Consider the following 10060-nt stretch of genomic DNA (forward strand, 5'->3'; position numbering starts at 1 on the left):
CCCGGGCAGCTCACAGGATGCTGTGTGGCTTCCACATTGACGTCACTGCTTCTCATTTACCCTTGGGTGAGAGTGACCGAAATCCATTACTACCTGGCAGCCACTGGGTAAAGCCCTGCAAAATAAATCAGCGTTCTGCACAGCAAACAGGTGTCTGCAGCACAAAAGGAGCCATTCAGATCAGCAGAGCAGGAAGGGATTTTTCATCAGGGAAGTGAAGACATGAATGGGTCATTAGAGCGAGGGGAATTCACAGGCAGAGAGTGATAACAGGGAGACGCAGGGGGAGATTTCGTTGTGGAGACGGTGGAGAAGTGATTGGAGTGTGGGGGATAGAGAGGAAGCAACCAAGGAGACAAAGAGGAGTTAAGTGAGCAATTCGACTTTATTATTGGAAAACAGGGACACTGAATGAAACTGGAAAATACATTTAGAAGTGTGAAGAGGACGTAACCTTGCCCAGTGGGGGTGACTTTTGCCACAGTGAATCTCAGTGGTCAGGAGTGCTGTGGGGCTGGAGGAAGGCACGGGCACCTGCATCAGGAGGGGAAGGCTCAGGAGAACACAGTCCCTGGTGTTTCTGCCTCCATGGAGGGTACAGAGACTTCCAGGCAGGACCCAGGCACCAGCTCATGAATTCAGAGAAAAAAATTCCTCCTCTGGGATATTTTAAAATGTGGATATCTTGCATCTTTGACAGCATCATTTGACCCTGTCCATTTTCAGAGCCATGCCACCACTGGGAATAGAGCTGGTCTGGCACCTCCGTGGTTGTTTCATTGTAGTTTATTCAGGGCAGGATTAAATACACTGGTCAGGGCAATGTAGGGGTTACAACACTGTGTTACATTTGGTCTGGGGATGGAGAACATCTTTTCACAGATGTGGAACCAGTGGGCATTCAGAGCGAGCTTTTGATGCTCCTCAGGCTGCCACATTTTACCAGCCCTAAAAATATGCCTTGAAAGAAAATAAAATCTCTACAGGCTTTTCTCCATAGCTACTAAAAGATCAGGCAGTAGGTACACTGCTATATCACCTGCAAAAATGCAGATGCTCTCATCTCTAGCACACATAAAAGCCATAAATCTGGGCAGTTGTAATGTCTTGTTCGTTCATATAAAGCGAATACAAATTGTGGATGGCACTGCCTGGTAATGAGAAATCTTTCACTTCCCAGGCAGATCGTTGTTAACATTAAATGCTATTGAGTGATCATTACAAGGGTTAGGTTGAACCGCTATTTTCTTGTCTCTATTTTTTTGACAACAAAAGGCCCCCTGGAAGGCAGCAGGATATTATATGAAACATGGATTTCCTTAAACATCCTTCCCTTGTTCAGTAATAATAATAAAAAAAGCCCCCAGTCATCAGAAGCCTGAGTTCCTTTAAATTCAAAATCCTCTTGCAGGGACACTGCTGTGTTCAGTCTGGACTTTGCTAAGAGGACAGACTGGCTGTGCCAGGTGCTGGGGCACAAGTAGCCGGGCATGAGCTCTTCTGGCGCCAGGAGATGGTGCACATCCCCTCACTCCTGGCATCGGCCAGGGAAGGGGTTCATCCCTTGTATCATTCCAGCCTTTTGGATCTTTGTTGTACATTTTTTCCCTCCAACCTGTTGCCTGGTCTGTTGTGTTTTCTCTTAGATCTTGGGGAGAAAGGTCTCCTCTATGCATACAGATCCAGTGCTCAGAACAACAGAATGCTTAAGCTTTACCAGAGTCTTTCAATGCTAACATAATAAAAGTATACAATTTATTTATCAAAGTCTCCTTTAAAGGAGAAGATGGATACAGAAACAGGTTTTAACCTACTTGTGATGCTCAGGAAAAGCAAGCACTTTGATTCACTCCTTCCCAGACAAATAGCATTGCATTAGTTGTTTCTGATTTTATTAACTATAAACCACTTTCTATTTTTATTTTCACATGCCATTGACTTTGTTTGGTACAGACACAGCTGAACAAGGCTGGTTTTTCAAGTGCAAATCATGTTAACAGATGTCCAGTTCTTTCCACTCCACACGCAGGAACACTGCTGTAAGAAAGAGAGCTGATGCCCCCAAAAATATTTTCCTGTTGCATTTCCTAAATCACGTCTGAAGCCCCATTATCCCTCTGAATTCCCAAATGTGGAATGGGGATGGTTGCTTTAGTACTTCTGGCATGGTCTCTTCACATAAGGAGAATTTATTTGCAGGGAGGAGTGAAACAATACGAGCAGACAATGAAATCTCAAGTGGTGAAGTGTGTGAAATTCTCCATTTACTATTACTTTTTATGATGCTGTTTCCAGCTTTTCTTCACTGCTCGCAACTACAGCTGATGGATTTGGAGCAGAGAGTGCCTCTTATCGCTGCTCTTCATCAGCAAGTGTGAGCAGCAGCAAGCAGTCAAATCGTTGCTGTATCCAAACAGCATCTCTGCATCCAGGGATGGAGCTGCAGGGAGAGCTCACTCGCTGGGAACTTGATCTGTCTAATTATGTGACTGTTGACTGGGCAACGGGCTGCACATCCAGTTGTCCCCAGTAAAAATAAATTTGTCTTAAAATTTCATCTGAGTTAAAATACATCATCTTTTTATCTCATTACCTGTTTCTTTCCCTGTCACAGCATTTTTGAACTGGTATCAAGAGTTATTAGAAGAAAGCTCTTTTCTGTCATTAAACTACCAGGTTCAGAAAGATCTCTAGAGTCCTTAAATGCAGATGAGGGTATGAGTGGCACTTCCTGAGCAGAATTACAAGGAAGTGTTCTCACTGGAGACAGTGTTCAGAGGTGGATGCTGGCAGGAGTTCAAGTGTCCACACTGTTTCTTATGGCCATGACTTCCCTGACATCTCCTGCCCATGCATGGGGTGGTGGAGGGTCCTTTCTTTGCAGGGTCCACTGAACTCCGGTAAGAGAGCAGCTCTGGGACTGAGGAATGAGTTGTCCCTTCAGACAGAGAGAAGTTAAAGAGAGAGACCATCCTTTGGTGGTATTTGCTCTTCATTTCCTTGGCTGATCTGTAGAGGTTCCCAACAAAGCAATAGCATATGGGGTTGAGGCTGGAATTGGTGAGGCCAAGCCACTGGGCAAAAGGTCTGAGCTGCAGGATCCAAGGAGAAGGAGTCACATCCTGCAAAGATTTGGGGATGTTGAAATCAATCCAGATGTCCATCAGGTAGACGGGCAGCCAAGAGATGGCAAACAGCAGGACCAGGGCCACCACCATCTGTGCCACCTTCCTGCGGACCTTCAGCCTGGAGGCTGGCAGGGATCGGTTCAGGGCAGAGCTCTCCTTCAGCTGGCTGCTGCGGCTCCACAGCCGGCGCACCGTGAGGAAGCAGATGACCATGTTGAACAGGACGGGCAGGCAGTACAGGGCACAGAAGAGCAGGAAATTGTAGGCTTGCTTGAGCCTCTCCTGAGGCCAAATCTCCCTGCAGATGGAAAACACCAGAGGCAAGCCCTCCACCACCCCGATCTCATCCCGTTTGTTCATGAAGATGAGGGGCATGCATATCCCCGAGGACAACAACCACACCACCAGGATGGTGCTGAGGATCCTCTTCTGGGTGAAGAAAGACCGGGCGTTGAGCGGGTTGTGCACGCTGTAGTACCGGTTCACACTGATCACGGTCAGGCTGAGGACGCTGGCAGAGACAGAAACAGCCTGGATGAAGGGCACTGCCCGGCAGAGGAAGTCCCCGTACACCCAGGCTTTGTAGATGAGGTTGCCCACGGTGATGGGCATGCAGATGCACACTACCATGAGGTCACACACGGCCAGGTTGATGAGGAGGCTGCGGGTGGCACTCAGGCTGGACACCCGACTCCGGCGCTTGCGGGTCAGCACCCTGATGGACATGATGTTGCCCACGAAGCCCACCACAAAGGACACCAAGTACATCACTGTGAGGCTGATGGTTACAGGCTCCTTCACAAAGAGGAAGAGCATCTTCTCCAGCTCTTCCCACCCCAGCTCCTGACTGCCGTTCCAGAGCCCGCCTTGGGTCTGGTTCTCCTCCTGCCAGAGCTGCAGAGGGTCAGGGGGGGCCCCAGGTTCTGGGGGGGAGGAATCCATGCCTGAGTCCTCCCGTCGGGCAATCCGGGCTAACGGGGCAGAGCCTGCTGCGCTGCTTCCAGTGCACCGGACATGGCGAGCTGGGATCAGCCCCCCCTGCAAGAGAGGATGTGGAGAGAAGGGGTCAGCGGGGGCTCGGGGCAGCGATCGCCCTTCACAGGGAGCTGCCGGGCCAGCAGCAGCTTATCCGCAACTTAGTTGAGAAGCGGCCGTAGCGCGGGGCGGCCGGGCTGGGCAGCGCGGCACCGGCACCGGCACCGGCACCGGCACCGGCACCGGTCCGGCAGCGGCGGCGGGGCCGGCGGGAGCCCCTGCCCGGCCGCGGAGAGACGGCGCCTTCGCTGGGAGGACGGGGAAGGAGCCCCGGTCCCCCCGCAGCCCTCGGTCCCTGACTCCCTTCTTCCCCCGAAAGTTGCGTGTCCCGCGGCCGCGCTGCCGGACCCCTGCCCCGGGCTGCCCCCAGACCCCCGGTCCCCCCCGGTTCCCCGTCTCTCCCGCGGTCCCGCGGCGCGGCGGCACTCACCGGGCGGAGGGCGGGCAGCTCCGGCCGGGGTCCTCCCGCCGGCAGCTCTGCTGTGGATGTGTGCGTGTGTGTGTCCGTGTGTCCCCGTGTCCGTGTGTCCGTGCGTGTGTGCGGCGGCAGCGCCCGACCCGCTGCCACACGCGCGTGCTCGCACCCACCGCACCGCCAGCCCGGCGCACTCCCCGCGGCGCGCACACGCTGCACACCCCGCACAGAACCCCGCATACACCCCGCACACACCCCCGCACACCTTGCACGCCCCGCACACCCACAAAGCCACACACACACACAGAGCCCCGTTCTGAGACCCCTGCGCACTCACACACGCGGACCCCGACAGACCCTACACACGCACCTCTGTAGACCCGCACACTCGGTGCACACCCCCCTTGCACACACTCGGCTGCACGCACCTTCCTACAGGTACCCTGCACACCCGCAGGCACCCTGAGCATCCATCGCCCCGCTCCCTCCTTACCCTCACCCCCCGCACCCACTCCCGCACCCACTCCCGCACCTCTGCGTGGCCGCGCCCTCTTTGCACCCCCAGTCCCTTCCCGTGCACCCCTCCTCGCACACGCAGGTGCGGCTCAACCCCCGCAGCCCTCTCGCACCCCATGAACACGCACACACACACACCACCCTCCCCCCGCAAAGGATTCCCCCGCCCCTCCGCCCGCAGCGCTGGCTGGGGCCATCCGGGGCCCGGCCCGGGATAGGCTAAGCTGGGACCAGCCGAGCCGATCCGAGCCGAGCCCCTGCCCGGGCCGGGCCGGGCCGGGATGGACTGAGCCGAGCCGAACCGTGCCAGCCGCCCCTCCCTCCTGGAGCCAAGAGCCCGGCCCGGCCGCGGTGCTGAAGGGACAGCTCCGCCCGGGACGGGCACGGACCGAGCGCAGACCGGGCACGGACCGGGCACGGACCGGGCAGGGGCTGGTACGGTCGTGGACTATTCCTGATGGTCCCCTCCTCCTCTCCTGGGGTCCCTGGGTTCAGCTGTAGCAGACCGGGGACGGCCCCGGGTGCTTTACTTTAACACCCCCCACCGTCCTGAGGTTCTTGCGGATCTCGGCGCGCCGAGGGTTAACACCACCACAGGTGTGACGGGAGCTCACCCGAACGAGGAGCGCTGCACAAAGAAACCCAACTTCTGGTCTCTTCTATTAAACTGAAGGAATGGGGAAAAGGAATGGTCATGGAAAAAGTCGCTTGAAAAGTTGAAGGGCTTGGCTGGGGAGCAAGGTTGGTTTGTAAAACGGAACTTTTGACTGGAGGTGCTCAGAGGATGCCAGTGAATCACAGGGGAAAATGTTTGATGAGGAGAATTGGTACCTCTGCCTGAGTTGTTTAGTTTTTATTCTCTTTCTTTGCCTTCTCTGAGGGAGAGCAAAGTAACAAAGACAGCCTAGTGGAGGCTGTTTGCCACTGAATGGTGCGTGCCCTTGATTTCACTGGGAAATTCCCCATCCTCTTTATTCTATGCATGTGAAAGAATAAAGTAAATATTTTTGGTCAGCCTTACGTGAAATGAAAGAAAGATCAGTAGTGGAGCTAGACTGGGAGGGGGGGGTGGCAGGCAAATGTGACCAGACTGCAAACCTCTCCTGTGTGAGAATGCATTTGCTTTAAGTGTGTAACTGCTCATTCTCCTATAGTTTTGTGTATGTGTATTTATAGAGCTTCAGAGACAAACAACTTCCACAGATTAATTGCAGAGTGTTGCCCAGAGCACAAGGTACACATTATTCCATGCAGTGAAATGCACGGATACTCCCATGGATACCTAAAATCTGCTGCAGTTTCACAGCTGTTCCATGAGCAAATAGATCTGTTGCAATGAGGCAACTACAGGGACCAGCCTCGGAGCTGGCAATTGGAAATCTCCACGTGCCCGAGCCCTTGCCAGCCACTGACAGCCTCCCTATGGCAGACCTGCCATTACACACGGAAAACACAGGATGGAGGTGTTTAAGTCAACATTTTTAGTAGGGTATTAACAGAATACAAGGGAAGAGAGTACAGAAATGTGCCAGGGGTTGTTTTGTTCAGGTAGTTGCCTTCCAAATGTTCAAGCTAATAAATACATTTAACTTCTTTTTTTCTCCTCGGTGCACTTTATTTGTGCATGATTTACTGCTGAGGAACCTTTAGGACTTCAGGACTAAATTACTAAGTTAATCAATGGTTTGATATAATTAGAATGAATCTGCTTTTGCATCCGTTGACACAACTCACAAGTGCCAAGTCATCTCTAGCAGCAAATGACGAATCCATACGCTGTGTACAGCTGACAGAGAGGACAGGGCATTGATTATAATGAGTTCATTGATTCTAACAAGTTCAAAGTCCCCAGATAAGTCAAGATGGGGAATCTCCAACTGAAAGAAATGCTGTACCCTTTTCACATTGGTTTGCCTCTTACAGAACAGATTTGAAGTGGAAGCTAAATAAAGTCCACTGGAGACAGGAGCCATCCTTCAGCAGCAAGGGCAAGGGGCTGAACTGTGATCATACAGCAAAGTGCATCAGAAATAACCCACCAGTCTCACTGGAGTTACAGCTGTGAACAACTGACCTGAGAGGAGTGAGTCAGCCACTTTGGGGCTTTGCCAGAATCTCAAAAAACCTCACATTTCCCATGCCAGCTACATGTGCCCAAACCTGCCCTGCCCACTGCGCATCAGAGTCCCGGGCCAGGGTAAATTTAGCCTCGCAGCCTCAGCACAGCCTCCCTGCTCCCACTGCAGCAAGAGCTGGGTGTCACACAGAGCCCGCAGTGATGCTCTGCCTGTCCCAACAATGGGTGTAAATTCAGGAAACCCTGAGGGTTTTCCAGCTTGTGCTGGACCTTGAGAGTGTGAAGGTAGAGCAAATCCTCTGGTTGTGCATCTACTTACAGCAACTCATGTGCTCTCCCTGCTCAAACTTTTCTCCCTGGTACCCAGGCTCTCTGCCAGGATTTGGGGAATACACAGCCCTGTGTGGCTCCCAACGCACCCACATCCCTGACCCCTGTGTGATGCCTGGCACCCGACCAAAGGGCTCTTGGCTCTCTTGGCTTTCTCCCAGTGCACATCCCGACATGCCTGATGTGTCTCAGCTGGCACAGTTTGAGGTAAAGGCCTGTTGTGAGGCTATAGCTGCTCTCTCCTCCTGTGCTTGCCCAGCAGGTAGGTGGGCTGGGTTCTGCTCACTTCACACAGATGAAACAGCATTAGGGCCTGTCTCAGTCAAGCAGGGCTGGATTGGTGCTACCGGAACAGGCTGCCAATGGTGCTGCTTGTGTTAGGTGAGCTAGGAGCACGTTCCAGGCTGTTAGGGGTGAGCACTGGCACTGGTGAAATTGTTTCCCACTTGCTTTTGCCGGGAGGTGCTGTTTAGACTGCCCTTGGAAAGCACTGGATAAAACCCACCTTCATTGCCACTTACCCCTTCTGCCCCTCACTCTTTTTGACCGATGGCAGGGACACAGGAGAACCTGGGGGACGCAGGAGAACCCCCCAGCCCTCACATCTGCTCCTGTGCTGTGCACGCTCCTTCCCCCTCCCAGGACCCTGTTGGGATGTTGTGTGTGAGCATTTCTAATGCCGAGATAACCACAGGTGATACTGAATCCTGCCTCTCTTGCCATCAGCAGAGAGTAACAACATCACCGTGTGTTAACTCACATTGGATAAAAAAAAATACCTACTCTTCTCTGGGACATTTCCTTACAAATCTCTAACCCAGCAACAAAACTCCCCAAATCCTCTGTGCCATCGGCCCGGGGATCTCTGAGCCGGCTTTGCCGCTCCCTCTGCTGGTGACTGCTCCGTCCCCGTGCCAGCGCTGCTCCAGCACCGCAGTTTTGGGGCGGACACGAGCTATTTCTGGCCCCATGATCCAGCTCCTCATCACGGCTCCCGTGTTACATTCACAGATGTCAGCGCTTTGATGCTGCTGTGAATCCAGGAGAAAATAAGAGGCCAACGCTGCTCACAATCAAAGGCAATACAAAGGAGATGCCAAGTGCACTTCAGATTCTTTGAAAATAAAACAGCGAAGCAAACGAAAAACATCTGGGAATTGATGTTTGTTATTTGTAATTACTTCCATGAGAGTGAAAATCTTTGTTCTCTCACTAGTCTTCCCTCAATCAAAAAATGAAACATTTAAACTGTCTCCAGTGTCCTTTTGAGGATTTTAAGTGGAGAATGGGTGCATTTTTATGTCTGAGAATATTCAGTGGCCAGTTTTCATAAACAGATATGTGCCAAATTCCATATCTTCTGTCCTTTTCATTGGGCGCCTTTTAGATTGAGTGCTCTGGAAATGTAGTGGCTGAAAGAAAATGATAATTTTGAACAGAAGAATTTGTCTAATACAGTGTTCACCCACTCAAGAACAATGAAACACCATTTTGGCATTGTAGTGATTGAAAAAGCTGTCTTTCAGATGTCTTTGCTTGTGGTTTGTGCAGAAATTCAGGCAAGCAGCAGGTTGGGAATGCAAGGCTAAACCTGCTCCTGCAGACCTCCTGTTTAAAGCCTGGGCTGCACCAAGTGAACTTGGCCCTCTCTCACTGAATGGAAGATCCTAAATGGATGAGTCAAAAGTGAATGTTTTAAGGAGAAATCAGTGCTTTAGATCCCTAAATCACTGCACACATTTACAGAGAAGGTTTTGAAGTGAAAATGAGCATCAAGTCAAGTCTTTGAGAAGTTAAGAGAGCCAGGACTTGGCAGAGGAGGCAGCTGACACATAAAGCAATCCTCCAACACTGCCTGCATTCATTCAGCCCTTCTCTCCCTGGAGCTGTGATCTAGGACCATTTACAGCAATAATGGGATTTCCTCCATGCCCATGTTCTGTGTGGTGCTCTCACTCTCTTGCTAAGTACAGGCACCACAAACCCTGGGGAGAAATATTTAGAACAAGACTGAAAGCAAAACCCAAATCAAGCAGATTTGGTGACTGAAGAAATCTGGTGGTCTGAGCAGGTTTGTGGGGCTCCATTTCATCCTGTTATGACTCCAAGCAGTGATACTACCAAGGAATGGTGCTGCCAGGGGAAACAGCATTACGAGCAGGGGCTGTCAAACCCTCCCTCCATCCTTCTACCTGCATGCTCCACATTTGAATATCAATACATCTTCCTTAGTGCTCTATACCCAGGTGCAACAGGCTAATAAATGGCTTTCTAGATGACAAATCTTCCTGGGTTTCCTCATCTGATTGCCATCTGGGAGAAGTCTGACAAAGGCTTTAAATTTGCCACTGTTTTGCCTTTTCCCAGCTGCAGAGGCTTGGGGAGGGAAATGCGGGGAGGCAGGAAGGAAAGGCTCTGCAGAAAAAAAACACTCTCAGGGCCCAGATCTGCTAGTGTCAGAGAGGAGATAAAGATTTTAGAGAATACAATAGGAGGGAGTTTGTCTTTCTGAGCAAGATTACTTACTCTCAGCCTAGGTGATACTTTGCCAGTAGCTGT

The 10060-nt window shown here is 51.7% G+C and overlaps 1 protein-coding gene across 1 annotated transcript; it reads right to left on the reverse strand.

Moving 5' to 3' along the window:
• Positions 1-379: 379 nt before the first annotated feature.
• LOC104684814 (galanin receptor type 1-like) lies at positions 380-4748 on the reverse strand. The gene is made up of 2 exons (XM_039559969.1): positions 4594-4748; positions 380-4166 (listed from the first exon to the last, which is right to left on the reverse strand). Exon 2 carries the CDS (start codon positions 4068-4070, stop codon positions 2742-2744), a length of 1329 nt encoding a protein of 442 aa, XP_039415903.1. The 5' UTR covers positions 4071-4166; positions 4594-4748; the 3' UTR covers positions 380-2741.
• Positions 4749-10060: the final 5312 nt, after the last annotated feature.

The sequence above is a fragment of the Corvus cornix genome, chromosome 14 (assembly GCF_000738735.6).
Source record: "Corvus cornix cornix isolate S_Up_H32 chromosome 14, ASM73873v5, whole genome shotgun sequence".
Taxonomy (NCBI): Eukaryota; Metazoa; Chordata; class Aves; order Passeriformes; family Corvidae; genus Corvus; species Corvus cornix.